General features: G+C 40.6%; 1 protein-coding gene across 1 annotated transcript; it reads right to left on the bottom strand.

The window, feature by feature from the left end:
• Positions 1-641: 641 nt before the first annotated feature.
• LOC104525823 (EH domain-binding protein 1-like) lies at positions 642-10,987 on the bottom strand (the record flags this gene model as incomplete). The annotated part of the gene is made up of 4 exons (XM_010169082.1): positions 642-832; positions 2,816-3,730; positions 10,114-10,162; positions 10,809-10,987. Coding segments are annotated over 4 exons (1,334 nt in total), but the record flags the coding sequence as incomplete, so codon positions are not given.
• Positions 10,988-19,674: the final 8,687 nt, after the last annotated feature.

Genomic DNA, 19,674 nt, shown 5'->3' with positions numbered 1-19,674 from the left:
TCATTATTTTTCAGTTACGTTTACATTCTCAGTTGCCAGTAGAGTCTCTAATGCGCAATAGTTAGAATGACAAAAACCCTCATTGCCAAGGTTTGCATAAAAATTAATTAGCTTTCATCTCCAGAGAGCACACATCTCTCCAGGTCACCACGGAGGCCACTGGAGGTGCGACCGGAGCTGCTTCAACACTGGAGCTCATTCCCCAGCTCCACTTTCCCATTTCACCAGAATAATCAACTTTGGTGATAAAAAGGAATTGTTCCATCAACTCTTTTACAAGACTGTCACAAGCAGCTTCATTCACTGCAACAACACTTAGGAAACAGCAAGTAGCTGACATCACAGGCTCAGGGAACGCATTTACATCAACTGAAAAAAGAGAAGTAACCAAAAATAGCATAAATCACTATAATTTAACGAGTAACTTTTGGTTTTTGTCCCAGTAGAAACTGCAGTGCCAATCAAAGAAGGTGCTCTCAGACCTCTGCTTCCAGTGAACTCTAAGACATCTTTCTGTTGGCCGTAACCACAGGAGAAACAGGATTTAAAAGTGAATTAAAGGTACATGACACAGAGCAATTCAGCGCAGAAAATAAATATTCCATGAGGACATGCCCCCCCATAAAAGCACATGCACATACAATACATTTGAACTATGTAAACTGCCATAATGGCCAAAATTTCTTACATCATTCAGCTGCTTATTGCGGGCTGGGATGATCGTATTGGTTAGTTGCTTGTTCCCTGCCTTTAAAGCTGCATCTCTTCTTGCTTGCTCAAGCAGAACTCTCGCTCGTTCTTTAAGTTCTTCCTGTCTTGACAACATTCGTTGCTTAAAAATAAAGAAATATAATTAACAGCAAAGCAGCCTCCAGGTACTTAATGTTTATACAGTAGCTAATAGCCAGGAGCCTAATGGCTTTATTAGCCTTCCTGGCTAATAAAGGTCAGGAGTCATATGGATTTCAGCTTCATGAGGTGACAGAGCATTCTAGAGAAATTAAAAGTAAAGATGACCAAAATGTAAAATTAAAAAAAAAAAAAAGTCATAGGCCTTTATAATGTAAATAAGAGTTCTCTCCCCTCCCCTTAAAACTTAATTTCTATCAACAGTTAATGCCTTTAAACTGCAACTGTGGAAAAAAAAATAATTGGCTTCATGGAAGCTACGTTAAATGTGCTATGTGTTTACTTATTTACTTTAATATGTATGCAAATGTAATGCTTCGTTGGCTACTTATATGGGTATCGCTCATTTATAACTTCAACTGAACACAAAGAGGCGGGGTACGAGGCAAAAAACCTGCAAAAATATCTGCTTCTACTTCGTTTATGAATATCCACAACAAAGTCCCTTCTCCATACACATGATTGATTATATTGCAGAGCAGAAATAACAGAAGGGGGGCTTCTGCACAGGCAATACGAGCAGCTTACGAATATACTCCCAAGTGCTGACTGCTTAGTCAAGGTCAACTGTGAAGGCTCTGGGAAAATGTGTCTCTAGGCCCTGACACGAGGTAGAGCTGGGACAGATGGTGCAGGTTGTGCTCATACAACAATCATGTGGAAATTGAGGTGGTTGACTCCAACCATCTCTTCTTGAGTGTTCAAGGTTAAGATTGAAGCTCACATCTGAGATTTTACTACCACGTGCAAAAGCACAGATGATTAACAACACAGAACCGTCCTTCAAGCCATCTCTTCCTTTTTCTTGGGCCATTACACCTTGCACGTGAAAATCTCCATAAAAAAGACATCCTGTCTTGTCCTGCTCGACTAATCTGTATGGGCCAAATTGTTCCTTTCTCATCCAGTGCATAAAGATGATGATGAAGAGAACCTTCATCAAACTTCACTAATTAAAGGAAAAAAATTAACTGGCTACAGAAATAGTATTTGGCCACTATCACCCATCCAGGGACATCTTCTCTTGTAATAAAATGAATCTTTATGGCACTTACCCAGGAAAAAATGTAAAAATATTTGAAGCAATCCACACTACCAAAAGCCTGGCTATATTCTTGTCTTATCAGAGCCAATGGCATAAAGCTAAACAAAGCCAAAACTCAAGAAAGCTCTTCACAGGGGTAAAATTATCAGCACGTTTTGGCATTTTTGTAAACGGGACCGATAACATTTTTTACATATTTTTGTGATGATACTATTTACTGATAATACCCACCATTTATATAACATTCAAATTCCATTCTCACAATAAATCTGCAAGGTAGGTGGGCATATCCTTTTTATCTTTACAGAAAGGAAAACGATATTGTGGTTAAGGAACATGCTCGAGGCCACTCAGTGAACAGCGTAACTTAATATTGGGGAGTTTCTGCCCCACCACTGTGGGCTACGTTCAGAAGGCCATGTGGTTTCTGAGATAAGATTTGGAAATATGTTTGGAAATATATTTAAAAAAAAACTTTACATTTTTTGAATACGGATCAATGAGTTGCTAAGTCTTTTTCCAATTTTTGTTTCAGCATGCAATACCCAGAAGAAAGGTGGCAAAAGCCTTGAAGTCATCTTCTTTGAGCTGCTTGAGAATACGTTACTTCCTTTAATTGGAGAGAGATTGGAAAGATTAACAGTAGGCCAATTCCTATAAAAGAATTTTTCATGTAATAGGTATTTTTTTCAGCATCATCTACATTCAATCAAAGTATTTATTGTCCAACAATAAAAACACACAACAATAAAAACTCACCATTTATACTGAAGACACAATGTAAATTATAAACATGGAGAAAGAACCTGAAGAGCATCTCCATCCTGATTCACAGGCATACAGAAAGTTTGAATTTCTTACCTGGGCTGTTTTTGCAGTTTGATCTGCATGATTTAAAGCCGTTCTGGCATCGCTGTCAGAATCAGATTCTGTTTGCCTTGGAGAAGCATGTGGTTTCTTTGCAGCTTCCGTATCCTTATTATAGGAGTATCCAAGCTTGGAAGTAGGAGATAAACTCGGCTTTGTGACAGGTGAACCAGGATCTGCTCTCGTGCTCTCTGTCGATCCTATACGTCCCAGCTTTTCTTGCTCTGAGAAACCAATGGTACTGTCTGAGCTCTGGTGTCTCTTCTTGTCATTATCTTCACAAGCAACTGTGGGAGACACGTCCTCCTTTTGATCACTAACATGTGCCAAGTCACTCAAGTCTAAAGCGTCAGCTATCAGCAATTTCTTCCTTCCCAACACCGGCTGCGCTTGCGTTGTGTCTGTACTGGTACACTTCCCAATGTCTTCAGAAGCAGAAGTCCTTCCAGAGCTCTGCTGGGATTTTTGTGGATCTGTGTCACTTCGAGTCCTGCGAGAAGAAGGGGAAGCTGTGCTTGGGCTTAAATGGTCATCGGGAGTCTGATGCTCGCTCTCAGATTCGCCAACGCCGCTGTCATTTACGAACACGGAGTCGTCCTGAGAAGCAAAGTCTGCCAAAGCACTGTCCGGCGGATGCAGCTCAGGCTCCCGGTTCAGGTCGTTCAGCTCTGCGTAGAATTTTTCCTGGTCAACAGAACTGTTTGTGTCCGTTTCATAGTTACCTACTTTATAGGTGCTTTTACTACTGTTCTCCTCTATTTGAACCACGTTTAGTTCTTGGCCACAGAAATGAGCCCTTATTTGATAGAGATAGGTCATAACAGTCAGTTTGTCAGGTATCGCTAATAATACCATGTCAGAAGGTTCCAGCAATCGTGATATTCCTAAACTGGCAAACCCATCGTATGCCTTTAAAAACAGACAAAATAAAGATTACAATGCAGCAGGGTCTTCTGGCTCAGAACATTTTCAGAATGCAAGTGGAAGCCTGACACATACCCAGTATTACAGGAACAGTATGGGTTCAACTCTGTTATTTATTATTCTTTTGGCTTCATTAGAGTAGTTATTATTTTTTGTTGCACAATCCAATCTGAACTCATCAATTTTTCCCCATGGCTTCTAGATATCTCCAAGGGTATCTTCATAGCAATGCAAATCCAGAGAATATGACCAGTAAAGACACTCAAATGGCATTGTTTTAACTATTTTTAACATACTACCATGCTATAATAAAATCTTTGGTTACTCACAACGATGCCACTTTCATAAGTAAAAAGCTCTTTGTGTAACTGCAACTTAAAAGCCTTTCTGTTTGCACTAAGAAAACTTTCCACTATCTTAAATGTTTCTCACTCAAGCAGCAGGAAACAAAAGCAAGTAAAGAAAGTGTAAGAGTTGGACCAGAAAAAAAGCAACTACGGATGGCTTTTTGAGGTGAGGACTAAAGATAAAAGAAACACAACAGTAGCCCTTCTGGGGCTTTATGGTTGGTGATCATCCTTCTCCCTTCTGCTGGTCATGTAATTGCAGGGATTTGTGTTGATGAAAAACTATGTCCAGATAGATAAAAAGAACATCACCACAAACTACTTGATACAAAACATAAATCATATTAATCCAGCAAACAAATGGATTTTAAAAACATTTGTTGATGCTAAATTTTTAAGAATAAGAGAGGGAATTTGCTTCTTGCTTCACTTTAATTTCTAAAAACTAACCAGTCTGCAACCCTCCCACTTTGTGAGGCCACACTGTCTTCCTTCTGCTAGCCCTTTAAGTGAGTGGGCTCGGTGCATCAGGTTTTTCTAGTTTTGAAGAATTAAAGCTGTTTCTCAATTTACAATTAATTATTACTATCCTGGATTAACCCTGGAAGACAATATTGTGTTTCAAGGAAGCCTTGAAAAAGGCCTCCTGCTAGCGTAGATGCACTCAGTTAAAGCACCTGGACGTCTCCCCAAGTAATTCTGCAGCTCCTTTTCACCCTCTTCTGAAGGAACCTAAAATGTTCACAGTTGTTCCTACACTATTTTGAACAAAACCAGATTTAAGACACAGACAAGAACCCGTCCTTTCACAGGGAAACAATAACACACACCGTAGGCTTCAATTCAACCCATTTTACACGGGAAAAGATAAAAGAGAACTTAATTATGATTTTTGTTTTATCCTCTTGCTTTTTATACTACTAAATGTTCAACGGTGAGTTAGAAGGCAGGTCTGGCCTGGCTGGCTCCCGGCAGACCCAGTTATTTTACTTGCTCTGAGAAGAGGAGTCTCTTTCATTCCCATTGCAATGTCATTCCCTACTTGAGGGTCAAAGAGGTTTTATTTCAGCCAATTTTCAAACTTTGCTTCTGACAGCTGGAATTTATCTTCCTGAAATTTTGTATGCTTCCCGTCATGCTCAGGTATAACTCACCAAAGCATTTGTGGTGAAGTAATTCTTATATTGCTATAACAAATGATTCACAGAATTTATCTAGACATAGAAATTATCTGAATAATTTATTTTTAAGCTCTTCTGGCTCTCCCTGTGCAAAATGATTTGCCCTAAAATCACTGCTGGTCTTTGGTGGGGTATCATTTCTTCAGAAGGTTCATGAAGGCTGGGGAGGGACTTTGGCCAAGGGCAGGGAGTGACAGAACAAGGGGGGATGGCTTGAAACTGGAAGAGGGGAGATTGAGACGAGATCTGAGGAAGAAATTCTTTGCTGTGAGGGTGGTGAGACACTGGAACAGGTTGCCCAGAGAAGCTGTGGCTGCTCCTCCCTGGAAGTGTTCTTGGCCAGGTTGGATGAGGCTTTGAGCAACCTGGTCTAGTGGAAGGTGTCCCTGCTGATGGCAGGGGGGTTGGAGCTGGATGAGCTTTAAGGTCCTTTCCAACCCAAACCATTCTGTGATTCTATGATTATGAAAAATTGTTATGGCATTTGTAAAAGCAGAACTGTGCTTAGATACAGGAGCAGCAGTGGAAAACATGACTGCTGTGTTTGCTGATACAAAGCTCCAGATGGAGCAGAATAGCAAGAAAATGATGGATGGGTGGGAGGGAACAGAAAGCACTTGGGTGGTAGAAGAGGGACAGCTGTCATTTACCTGGTCCTGAGACACAGCTGGAAGGGCAAGATCAGGTTGGATACGGAGAAGGAGACAAGAGAGGTGGAACCGAACAGACATGAGGAGCACAGAGAAGGGAGAGTTAGAGAGCAGTGCTGGGATTTGGGTGGGCAGCCTAAGCCATGGCAGATACTGGGAATGCTGAATACTTGTACTGCAGCAGAGAACAGGCTGGGTATGGAAGTGCAGCGAGCCAGCTGTGCTGTCCTGAGGAACAAAGGTAACACTAGGATTTGTTGTTTAAGTGGGTCAGTGGTGATTCAGTGGCATAAATAACCTGTTACCCCACACTGAAGGTAGTGGGAGTTACCATGTGAAGAATGAAAGGACCTAAGGATGGGCTTAGCAGTCCACAGCAGCCAAAGCCCATAGACATGACTTGACCTGAACTCTTTCATACTCTTAATTTCTTATTTACATGCTAATAAAACTAAATCCCAAGAATACGTCCCAGGGTCTGTAAAACGAAGGTGGGGACAGTGTTTCAGAGTTGTCAGGAAAGGCACTTGCTTTGAATGGGTAACGCTACAGCAGGAGGATTGAATTTGGGACAGATCTTCTCAATACAGGTGCAATCACTTTTTCCTGTCAGCTCAGTTCTTTTGGTGACACTTGGGATTAAATACAGTAAGTTCTCACTGATGCCAGACCCTTATTTCCCATCCCCTCTCCTTCTGGACAGTACACATCCTCGCTTCTCACCTTTCACAGGACACTAGATATCCAGATTGGCACACAAAGGTACAGCAGCGTGCAATGGGTTCTCCTACACTGGTAGGGAAGCTGGGAGCTTCTTGATATTCCAGTTGATTTATAAACGCCGAGTGTTTCTAACTAGTTTGTAACTCGTTTGTAACACGGTATTAACAGAGTAAATTTTCCAAGTCAAATTACTTTTTGTTAAGCAGAGGCATAACTAAGCCTTGATTTTGCAACTGTTTATACGTGTGTTTAACTACATGCTCCCGCGTGATCCCACCAAGGTCAACAAGCAACTCCTACACACACAGTTAAATACGTGCTCATGATTTTGTGGAATTAAATAGTAAAAGTGAGCATGAACAGCTGTTATAAAAACATGGCTGCCAGCTTAAAGATAAGGAGTTTTTTCCATTTTTACTCAATGCTATCACTGTAACTCTGAATTCTCCTTCTGTTTTAATGTATATTTTAAAAGGATTCCTTCCTTCTGAAACGGAGTATTTTTTTTTTAAGACAATCACTTGAGTTCAAATTGAGGAATTCAGTAGAAATGCTCAAAAATTGGGGGGTGGGGGAAAGGCAAAAAAAAAGGCATTACAAAAACTGAAAGTGCCAATCAAACATTCAGAAGATACATTACTATTTCCACGCAATAATCCCTCAAATGAAACAAGCTTCTCCAAACAACAAAGTAATTAAAAACACAAGTTCATTATTAGAATCATACTGTTGTGCCCTTCCACTTCTCGCCCTTTCATCCCCTCCAAGCTCCAGCCAAGTGTAGTTCAGTAGTTTACATTTTTAAAGTGCAGGACATGGTATTAGCAATATGAAAAATTTCTCTTCTTGATAAGGGACTGTACTGCCAGTGTGCTGTAATTTTAACACATTTTTCATTATTATTTAGTAATAAGCAAATGGATATCGTAAATAAAATTAGTTAACGTCACTGGGAAGGTTAAATATGGCTAGCTAGATATATGTGGGATTTAAGTAGAACTACAACTCTTTGGATCATCTGGAAAAGTAACCCTGTAATGTTTTTAATTTTCTCAAAGATAATCCTGGTTTCTCTTTTGTTCCTGACAGAAATTTGAATTTGCAATGTGCACAATGCACCAAAAATATATCTGAATTCTGATTGATGCTAATGTGATCTGGTGTAGTTGTTTAGGGGTTTGGGTTTTGTTTGGTTTTTTTTAAAGAGATATATTGTGGAAATTACAATATACACACACATATATATATATTCAGGACACTAAGCTTTCTTACCTGTCTTCAGGACACTAAGCCTATTTACCTGTCTCCTGATTAAGTTTTTTCTTTTTTTTTTCTTTTTTTTAATTTACTGACAAGCTGATTGACAGACATCAATTGGGATCCATCAGCACAAGCACCACCAGCAGTATTCCAGCCATTTCCCGCCTATGTAACACACTGACATATTGGCCGAGATCAGATATCACAAGTAAATACCCTTTTTTATTCAGCAGTGGTGGCAGCACCCATTTGGTAAATGACTAGTGCACGTTGGAAGGAAACTCCAAAGATGTGGGTTTTTTTGTAACAGTGCATTTCAATGTGTGATTATACACAGTCATTGCACTGAAATAGTCATCTCTTAAGATTTCTTCTGTTTTTTATTAAAATCCAAACAAGGTTGCATACTTGTAAAAAAATATACTCTCATGGGTTAACCTTTAATCTATGGTCACAGCCACCTCTTTCTTCCCTTCCTGGGGGAAAACAAAACAAAACAAACAAAAAAGAGCTGCTTCAGACAAAGAAAATTGTCCTATTCATCTGGAGATGTTATTTTAATTGGTTAGGAGGAATCATTGTCAAATGTGTTACATATCTGCATGGAATTTATAGGCAGCCATTGTTGCCCGTTGCTGCATTCACTCCAACCAAGGGCACGCGGGGTTATCAGGCAGAACTGTGTGAGACCAGGAAATAAATCTGCAGGAAGCAACTGAGATACTCAATGTAGCTGTCAGGCAGAGGCTTGCGAAGTGATGAAAGAAAAAAACTGCACAATAACAACAATCATTACTTCTTCAGTCCTGGGAACTATATCCTGCTACAGAGACGGGCTAAAAAGTTCCCCGTTTGCCATCACGGTTTCATAAAGAAAAGATGATTGATCGTATTGCTAAGGTTTTTAATTAATAATCAATTATCTCTTTTTTGTAATCTGGCTTAATTAGCCCAGACCCTCAACAAAACCTGAAGTACAAAAACATATGGTCACAGAAAACACTGTGATGTCACAGATAATCAGTCCACTTAGGTCATCATAAGACCCCGTATTATGAAGAAAAAGATATCATTGGTCAAATCTCTCACTAGATAACTGCAGCTCAGAGATATTTCATTATTTATAATACTTAAGTACTATTTTAAAGACAAGTAGCTCCCTGGCTAACACATAAGTGTGCAGGCACGTTAAAATATAATTATGCTTAACGCTAATTTTAATAAAGCACTTTCAGAAATTCCACATACCTACAATCCATTATTCTTTAGCTATATTTGCCATATAACATTGAACCTAATTAATTTATTCAAAGTATAATAATATATATATATTATATTTTATATCTTAATCTCAATTCAATTTGGTGCTTTTAAAGTGGTATAAAAATAAAATCACAGCATCGAGAAGGCAGCTACTGAAAAACAATTTTCAAATGATCTTCAGGACCAATTTTATTATCAGCGACTCACATGAAAATTATAATTTCTAAACATGTCCCGAGGGCTCAACCGAAGTTTGAGCCAAGTTAGTAACTTGTCTAAAATAGTGAGTAGAAATAAAAAGTCTTTTGGCGATTCCCAAACCAAGTTCCTGCTTCTTACAGAGAAACTCTTCACATCTTTGCATCACAAAGGTACAAAGAGTGGTTTTAAACAGCTGCCCAGCATAATGTTCTAAACTATTTTGCTAATATTTTGATTTATTTGGAAAGTGTTGTCTCAACAGTTTTTAATTCTCAACTTTGTCTTGCAGAAAAATTCCAGTTCTACACCCACCACTCCACTCGGCCGGTGCATGACAAACCAAGAGCAGTTACTTTTTATTCATTATTTTTTTTTAAATTACATGGCTAATTAGAAAAATCAGGGGAGTGATCGCAGAAGGCTGGCCAGCCCTCTGCTCCGCTTTCACAGTTAATGTAGGCCATACAAATATTAAACTCTAATGCCAGCCTTGCACTTGTTGTGCATGATAAAAGACCATGACAAACGAGAGTCAATAATGCATCCGATTTGAGCCGCGGGAGGTTGAATACCTTCTGTGAGCTGCAGTTATGACCTCAGAAAACAACCACACTTTCCCAAAATTAATGAAAACCTGCAGCCTTTCCAACCCAAAAGCTATGTTTTTTTTTTTCCTTGTCTTTTTTTTTTTTGTCTTTTTTTTTTTTTCTTGTCTTTTTTTTTTTCCTCCTGGCAGTTCTTACCTTTTTGTTGTTCTCTTTAATATCTTGAGGATTCAGGGACTTGTAGTCACTGAGGGGGAAAATGGCACAGTGGGTATGTACAGTATTTGATAAAAGCAGCAGTTTTAAAACAAACCGAATCTAAAAATTCGACATACAATAAATACCGTACAGTAACTAGCAATTTCACAGCAATTCAATCAACAAAACTAATAGCGTGGAAAATTAAAGGAACAAATAAATAAATAAACAGATAAACAAACACTGATTACATGTTTCATTGTCTGAAGCTTTCCATCTCAAAAAGAAGTTAAGGCAGGGACTAGAGACCAGCCTTGACAACCAAATTTACCAGGAGGTAATCCGTCCTTGTCAGCGTACAAAGAGCTACTGGCTTATTCCTCTCATCTCATTTCAACACCGGCACAATTTTCATAATCATCTTGAAGTCAGTTTCTTTGTATAAGATTAAAAAGAAGAAAAACAAATCACGGAGAAGGGGAGAAACAGTTTTTTATGCAACAAGGGAGAGTAAAGAGGTCATAAAGTTTGAGCATTCATAAATGTTTTCTTAGAAAGGATGGTTCCCTGCTTAAAAGAAAAGGGTGGAAAGAGTTCAACACCTGAAACAAACAGGGATTTCATTTTAACGTAAACTTAAATGTTCTATATTTCTATGAGAGCTAGCTTATGCAGGCAAAAAATATACAACTTACATTAGGTCTGGTCTAAAGTGATGTAATATTGCACAAAAGGATAAACCGTTCCTCCAGGACGTAGTAAAATTGGTGATTTTCACTCCCCTATAGTTTTTTGTAACTTCTTTGCACCACACAAGCAGCGACTGACTAGCGTTTGGTTTTCTCCCCAAAACAGGACTTGGTATTGGGCTTGGCTGCAAAAAAAAAGAAAAAAGAAAAAAGAGAAGAGAAAGGAATTTAATGGAAGAAGAGAATTAACATTAATTGACCTAACTAGATGATCTGCATCCTTTGATGTTACGTTTAGGTCCTTCACAGCTGTCAGTTCACAATGACTGTAACTTGCAAAAGACACAAATCACAAGTTATTATCTCCAGTCGTCACCCTTGGCAGTTGTCGCCAAAGGATGGAGATATAGGGGATTCCAGATCCACACAGGAGGACAGGCCAAGAACTGTATCCAGTGGAAACACTGGGCTTAAATACTTAAGGCACAGGCCCCGCACAGCCCGTGGCACATACCCTGGAAAAGATTTCCCAAAATGCAGCCACGGAAAAGCATCCTCACAAACCCTTTTGCTTTTAATGAAGGTGACACCGAGGGGATAATCCGAGGGCTGGAGCACCTCTCCTATGAAGACAGGCTGAGAGAGTTGGGGCTGTTCAGCCTGGAGAAGAGAAGGCTCCGGGGAGATCTTATAGCACCTTCCAGTACCTGAAGGGCCTACAAGAAAGCTGGGGAAGGACTTTTCATAAGGGCAATTAATGACAAAACAAGGGGAAATGGGTTTAAGCTGAAAGAGGGGAGGTTTAGATTAGATATTAGGAAGAAGTTCTTCACTGTGAGGGTGGTCAGACACTGGAACAGGTTGCCCAGAGAAGCTGTGGCTGCTCCTCCCTGGAAGTGTTGAAGGCCAGGTTGGATGAGGCTTTGAGCAACCTGGTCTAGTGGAAGGTGTCCCTGCTGCTGGCAGGGGGGTTGGAACTGGATGAGCTTTAAGGTCCTTTCCAATCCAAACCATTCTATGACACTGTGACTGGATCAAAAGCCAGGTATAGCGGGGGCTGACCTTGTCATGAGTTGTGATTTACCATTGCTCGGGGGTTCTCAGCACAGGAAAGACGTGGACCTGCTGAAGTGGGTCCAGAGAAGGCCACAAAAATTGTCAGAGGGATGGAACAGCTCTGCTATGGGGAAAGGGTGAGCGAGTTGCGGCTGTTCAGCCTGGAGAAGGCTCCAAGGAGACCTTATTGTGGCCTTTCAATACTTGAAGGGGGCCTATGAGAAGGATGGGGACAAACTTTTTAGCAGGGCCTGTAGCAACAGGACAAGGGAAAATGGTTTTAAACTGAAAGAGGGGAGATTTAGACTTGATATAGGGAAGAAATTTTTCACAGTGAGGTTGGTGAAACCCTGGCCCAGGTTGCCCAGAGAGGTGGTAGAAGCCCCATCCCTGGAAACATTCAAGGTCAAGTTGGTTGGGGCTGTGAGCAACCTGATGTGGTTGAAGATGTCCCTGCTCACTGCAGGGGGTTGGACTAGATGCCCCTGAAAGGTCCCTTCCCACGCAAACCACTCTGTGACTCTATGTTTGCGGTGTGGGGATCAAAGTCGCTGCATCTGCGATGTGTGATGAGCACATTCATCTCGTAGAGGCTCCGGTGTAAAGTTTTTGGCTGCGCTCTTCCCGTTTAAGGCAGCGACTGCATAAAGGTAATTACAGCACCGTGTTTCTAAACAGCCACTTCCAACCACACCCAAAGAGCTTCCTCTTCCAGGCTTTTGTTTGTCTATGTGGAAAGGGAATTTTGGCAGTCAGTCATTATCAGAGGGTGGTTTTAACAAGTATCATTAGCTAATAATGACCATTTCCCTAAAGAGCACTTTGACACTTTTAGTAACATTTTTGTTAGCACAAAACAAGAATTCTAATGGAATAAAATATTTCAGGCATTGGCATTTGTCAGACTGTCCTCTGGTTCTCAAATTCAGTAGAGAACTTCCTGATTGCAGCTGATGTCTTCAAGAAATATGTACTCAGTTCACCAGAAAAATATTGTCACTTTAAAAACTTCTTCGATGTAATTAAACAGACAGAATTTGACAGACATAAATCTAAAGTCTGAATTACAGGGAAAGAACTGAGCCCACTTATTTTTTCAATGTAATATAATTAAAAGCATATATACACACAACAAACAGCCCGTTTCTGCACCGTATAGCTAGGGAGTTCCCAAATTAAGATAAAAATAGAGGAAGTAATTTACTATATCACAGCCACTTAAGTTGAAATCCTTTTGGCCATTTTCCCTCTTTTTAAAGACCAACGATGCCCCCACTTGACTAAAGTATGGCAGTGCTAAGCAATTAGCTGGAAGCTACCAACTGATTTATGCTTTCACTGCTGCTGGGGAAGAAAATGTACAGAACCAGGGAAGTAATTTTTCATTTACAGTGACAGTCAGCCCTAAAAAGTTGTTTTAGAAACACACTTACCTCATCATCAGATAAAACACTGCCAGCTCATTTAGAAATGTACACCTCGTGGAGCTTTTTTAAAATACCAGATCATAAGAACAAAATAACTTGTTAGAAAGTGTTTGGGTTTTATTCAGCTCTTGTCAACGATTCAAATCAGGATGAACAAATCTGTTAATCTCTAATTCTACACTGAATTAACATCTTAATGGAGATATACAAAATAGGGAAGAAAAGGCAGCAATAAATGAGAACCTTTCTTCATCGCACATCAGATTTCAACCAGAGAAACAAATATTGTTTAGGAATTATTCCAGACATTGCAGAGTTAGAATGATGCAACTAAGATCAGGTTTTTCTCATGTTTCTTTTACGCAAAAACTAGTAACTAACCACTGACCCCAAATTTAAGGTACTACATTTCTTGAAATATATTTGTTATCTAAATTATATATATATATGGCAATAACACCGCTGGAGGAAAATAATTAAAATACAACTATCAAGATGTGGAAAAATGATATTTTAACAAATTTTTAAAGCACAGAGCTACTTCTTCAAACCATAGAGCACTACTCAGCAGATATATTAAATGGAAACTATAAAGTCTTAATACTTGTTGCTGAAATTCTCCACAGAAATATTAAATGTTCCAGTCACCACCTAAATACTTTGGTTAACTCTGAAATGCCCTTAGGTAATATTACCATTCAAATGCCTTAATTACACAACTAACAAACCAAAGATGTAACTGATTTTAAAACTAGGTTTTACAACAGGACATTCAGAGCTATTAAATCCATACAATTTAGCAGAATTTTGCATTGTATTTACAAATTCTCAATTTTTAAAAATCCAGATTACAATTCCTTGAAAATCTATACTGAAGTTGGAACTTTTTTCCCATGTTTGTCCTTCCATTCACTTTAGATTTTCTGAAAGTATTTTACCCAGAACATGCAAAATTTAGGATGTGCATAACATTCTTACACAGGTTTCTCTTCTCTAGCTGATAAAGCAGAAATTATATACGGCTTTCATTCCAGACTCAGTACTCCAAGGGTTTTTGGATAAAGGTGAAGTCAGTATTATAATGTTATGCTCTTATTCACCACCTGAGTCAAGGCTTTTTTTTATTTAATCTATGATAAAAGCATTCAACTCAAGACATACTGGAGATCCATGAGTAATGGCCAAATTGTGCCTAAGCACTTGACATCCCTTCAGAAAGGTTAACAGATGGGAGTTTTGATTTTTTTTTTTTTGTGAAGCATCATTATGAAAAACATTTTCTTTTGGTATCTGTAGGTTACACATATTAGTGACACGTTCAGTGCAAACACAACTACTACCAGGCACCTATTTCTACCATATATTTGCTCTATAAGATTGGTAGGAACTGATTAAATTAAACAAAAATGTAATTGGCTTTTTTTTTTACATAATTCTTTTAAGCACTGACTACACAATTCTCCTAAATCACACAGCAGTCATGACTTGGCTTTTTCAGCTCAAAAGCCAAATTCCATGTGAATTCCTTTGTAAATACCACTAAAAATTAGCACGAGATGTCCACAACAGATTGCCAGACCTGCTAGCTGACGAACAGGTTACTGAATTTAATGCAACTGATTTTAAACCAGTTGTGGATTTACTGCAGGGCCAGCACAGAGGTACCAGTGCTGGTCCCTCACATGCCAGCTCAGATCTAGAGGCTGCATCATGTGGGTGGATTTATCAGCCGGAGTCAGCACAATTTTACTTCACAGTCAACAGAAGCACTGAAGTCTTTATTCTTCTTTGACATGTTCTGGAAACTTAATTAATACGTTCTACAGCGTAGGCATTCTTCCTCTTGGGAGATGATCCCATCAGACCATCATTCTACGTTAACAAAAGGACAACGGCGTTAAATATTTGACAATATTTCAATAATTGTTTTGCTGCTCTCGGGAACGCCGCACCAGGCCCACTCCTGGTTCCCAAAGTGAGGGTTGAGCTGCATCTCTGACACACACAGGCCAACGTTCAGGAGGAAAAAAATCAAGAGGGGAACTGGTGATGGGAACAGGGGACTCTGAACCAAGCCTTTTTATGAGACATGAGGAGCAGCCACGATGAAGATCGTAGGGGCTCAGCGTGAGCAACTCTCAAGAGCCTGTTGGCAGGTTGCATGGGGGTGGAGGTGTTTGAAGGGAACAAGAGGCAGTGGTGAAGGCTGGAAGATGCTGAGAGGAATAAGGGGGGGAAAAAAAACTATGTAACAGCTGTGGGAATCTGCGTGGAAGAGTTACGTGGTTTGAGTTTTATTTTAATGAACACAACTCCCCAAAGAGGAAAGGAGTTGAGAGAACAACCTAGGAATGGTAATTAACTGCAGGAGGAGAGGAAGCTGAGATGGAGACAGGGCTGAAACTCAGAACAGGGAAGACCTACAACCCACCAACAAACAAGTTACGTCCCTCAAGAAGCAAGTACAGGGAATGGTCTCTGACTTATTTGACTGAGCAAAATAAAAGGGATTTTCTCTCAACCTCACCAAAACTACAGTGCTGTCTGGGCTCACTGAAAATCGTGAAAACATTAAAATGCAAGCTAAGGTAAATGGAAGTGACACACAACTAGGTGAGACAAAACGTGCAGTAAGTGGCTGGATGTGGAAAAAGTTTGGGGGGAAAAAAAAAAGCGGTCTGAAAAATGGTGTAAAGGTGCAACATGAACAAGACACTTCAGTCAAATAGATAATTTTATATCATCAAGGTGATACTCTAGATTTTATTTTTTTTTAAACAACGTGGCACTCTACCCAGAGGAATTGCTTAGCCTGGGAGTATTCTAAATTTAGTATGAGAATTTAGAGAATTTAAGAGAATTTATGCCTTTGGCAAGGTCTGTACGTGTCCAATGCGCGTTCAATTTTGTTTATTCTGGGCTGTGGCGCAGTCCAGGCATCAGTCAAAAGCTGATTTCTAACTAGTATCAGGACCAAAATAGAATATGAAAATTGAATCTGCAAAGATAAAATAAAACTGTTTTCTGTTTTATTCCAAAGATGGCAAAATCATCCTCATGACCCAGCTGTGCTGAGGTATTATTCCTTATTTAGGGTGGTTGGTTATTTTTTAAGTAGCAAGTCACCATAACATTATGCTGGAGCAGCTAGAACAAGTCCAGAGGAGGCCACCAGGATGATCCGAGGGGTGGAGCAGCTCTGCTGTGAGGACAGGCTGAGAGAGTTGGGGCTGTTCAGCCTGGAGAAGAGAAGGCTCCAGGGAGATCTTATAGCACCTCCCAGTACCTGAAGGGGCTACAAGAAAGCTGGGGAAGGACTTTTCATAAGGGCAGTTAATGACAAAACAAGGGGAAATGGGTTTAAGCTGAAAGAGGGGAGGTTTAGATTAGATATTAGGAAGAAGTTCTTCACTGTGAGGGTGGTCAGACACTGGAACAGGTTGCCCAAGGAAGCTGTGGCTGCTCCTCCCTGGAAGTGTTCTTGGCCAGGCTGGAGGAGGCTTTGAGCAACATGGTCTAGTGGAAGGTGTCCCTGCTGCTAGCAGGGGGGTTGGAACTGGATGATCTTTAAGGTCCCTTCCAACCCAAACCAGTCTGTGATTCTGTGGCTTCAGTGGCAGAACAAAATACAAGCAGCATTGCTCTGTGCTTCTGGTAAGGAAGATGCAGGAAAGTATTAAAAAAATATACAATTCCTGGAAATAAACGTTAGGAGTTTTGCTATCCTGTTCCTCTGATACCCAAACTTAGCAGTTTAGGAGTATATCCTTTAATTCTGATGCTCTCTATCTGCATGCCATGGTGTATGATTACACAAAATGTCTCTAGTCCCTACTGTCCATAAATTAAGGAGATCTGGAAACCCAGCTGGCTGCTATAAATTATTGATTAACTGCATTTGTTTCCTATGTATGACTAATAGCAAGTATTTAGGTAACCTCCAGGTTTCTCCAGCATCAGACATTCTTAAACCTTGCCTTCCTCACTCTCCTCATCATGCCTGATAGGCAACAAAACATAGACTTCTACCTTAGGAGGATGAGGCATGAGCTTCTAGTGCCTATCATTTTACAGACTTCATCTTGGCACAATCGAACCAGTCCATGTTCAACCACAATCTTAACATTCAGACAGCTGCCCATGATGCTCTGATGTCTGAACCGGCAAGGTAAGGAGGAAGGTGAAGTCCTTGGGACACGCCTCAAGTTAGCTGTTGGTCAAATAGGTGAAATTATTGTATTCTAAAGGGTTTTTCAGTTGCCTGATATGTATTTTGGTGGCCATAAGGCTGGAAAGAGCTTTTCCAAGCTATGCCTGGGACAAGATAGGAAAGCAGCTAGAGTATGTGTCCAGAGGAGGCCACAAAAATGATCCAAGGGCTGGAGCACCTCTCCTATGAGGATAGGCTGAGAGAGTTGGGGTTGTTCAGCCTGGAGAAGAGAAGGCTCTGGGGAGACCTTCTAGTGCCTTACAGTACCTGAAAGGTGCCTGTAAGAAAGCTGGGGCGAACTGTTCACAAGGGCATGGAGCAATGAGATGAGGGGTGATGGTTTTAAACTAGAAAAGGGCAGATTTAGGATGGATATTAGGAAAAAGTTCTTCAATATGAGGCTGGTGGGTCATTGGAACAGGTTGCCCAGAGAGGCAGTGGAGGCCCTGTCCCTGAGGATACTCAAGGTCAGGCTTGATGGGGCTCTGACCAACCTGCTCTAGTAAAGATGTCCCTGCTCACTGCAGGGGGGTTGGACTAGATGACCTCTGAAGGTCCCTTCCAACCCAACACATTCTATGGTTCTATGTACATGCTATCTAAAATGCCAGGATAAGTTTCTAGACAACAACAATGGCAGATCCTCTCAATCTAGGAAGAAAAAGCAAGCAGGTAATGTCACCTGGATACTCTGCTCTCCACCTCCTAAAATGCCAGGATAAGTTTCTAGACAACAATGGCAGATCCTCTCAATCTGGGAAGAAAAAGCAAGCACGTAAAGTCACCTGGATACTCTGCTCTCCACCTGTGCAGCTTTCCACATCATGCCCACCTGCAAAAGGCACTTCCTCGCCCCACTGCAGAGAGGAGCAACGCGCTGGGGAACGGAACAGTCTACTGCAAGGTTTCATCCACCCTGTGCTTTCAATATGTTTTCACTTGTTGGAGTTGGACAGACAACACGGCCCCATGTCATAAGCTGTAGGATGCTGTGTTTAACTCAATACTTGGGACCCAAGGGAGATGGACCCAACCAAGGGATGAAGATAACACCTGCCAGCAAGAAGCACACACACTGCAAGACCCCATTGCTGTGTTCCCTCTCCTGTCTGGCTACAGCTTCCTTCTGTTTGCCGCTCTCTCTTGCTGGCTTATGTCTGAACTTCCACAGTTCACGCTGTACATGGCTGAATCATACAGGGAACAGTCGTCCTTCAACATGCCGGCACTTCTGGTCCCAGCCTGTAAAGTTTAACATGTCTCTCATGCTGGAGTTAGTTTTATCTACTTAACTTTTACTTGTCCAACCCCACAAACAAACACAATGATGGTATTTTTTATTCTAATCATCACTACCTGTTTCTTCTCACATTGTACCTATCTCACTGCTCAAAGCAAGAAGTTGTTGCTCATTATTTATTATCCTTAATTTACAATGTATGGCACTCAGCTTGCTTCCCTTAACCAGTGTGATGCAAATGCTGCATCAAACATAGCATTTCAGCTTGCCTGTGATCTCCAGCATGATAGTCATCACACAGCGTTGGGGTGCTCTGCAATGGGTCAATGAATATATTGATGTGCTAAAGAGACTCACAATGGGTATTTTACCATCAGGGAAACAGAATTAAATAACTTGACTGAGCCAGTAAGTGAACAGACTATCACAAGAACTCAAAGATGTCACCTAATGTCAATCTGGAGTACATATCCACAGCATCCCACCAAAGCTGCCACACTCCTCCTGACTCCAGGAGCAGGTGAGAGTGCTCAGAATAACCCAAAAACCAACTTCCTGCCTTGGACAAGTTAAGATGATGTTTAAGACCTGGCCAGAAGACAGAAGCACATCATTTGTAGCTTCAAACAATTCGTAGCTTGCTCAGTGTCATACACCAGTTCCAGGTCATGAGCTCTGCCCAGGCTCTCCGTAGCTTTCAGTTGGCATAAGGAAGAAACCATGCTTCTTTAAACTCCTTCCAACTCCTACAAAAAACCAAAATGCCAGCCCTGCAGACAGCTGCCTCTTCTGTTACAGGGTCTGGTTACTTTTGCTCTGAGCACTGAGGAAGTGGCCTGGCAGAAAATCATGGTATGCAGGCAAACAACTGAAATGTGTACGTGTATACAACCTGCCGGCACACAGTGGGAGAGGTTACAGTAACACAGGCTACCTCGA

Source organism: Antrostomus carolinensis, unplaced genomic scaffold (genome assembly GCF_000700745.2).
Source record: "Antrostomus carolinensis isolate BGI_N321 unplaced genomic scaffold, ASM70074v2 scaffold23045, whole genome shotgun sequence".
Classification (NCBI taxonomy): Eukaryota; Metazoa; Chordata; class Aves; order Caprimulgiformes; family Caprimulgidae; genus Antrostomus; species Antrostomus carolinensis.
The sequence above is the reverse complement of the archived record's forward strand: the minus strand, read 5'-3'. Positions and strand labels throughout refer to the sequence as shown.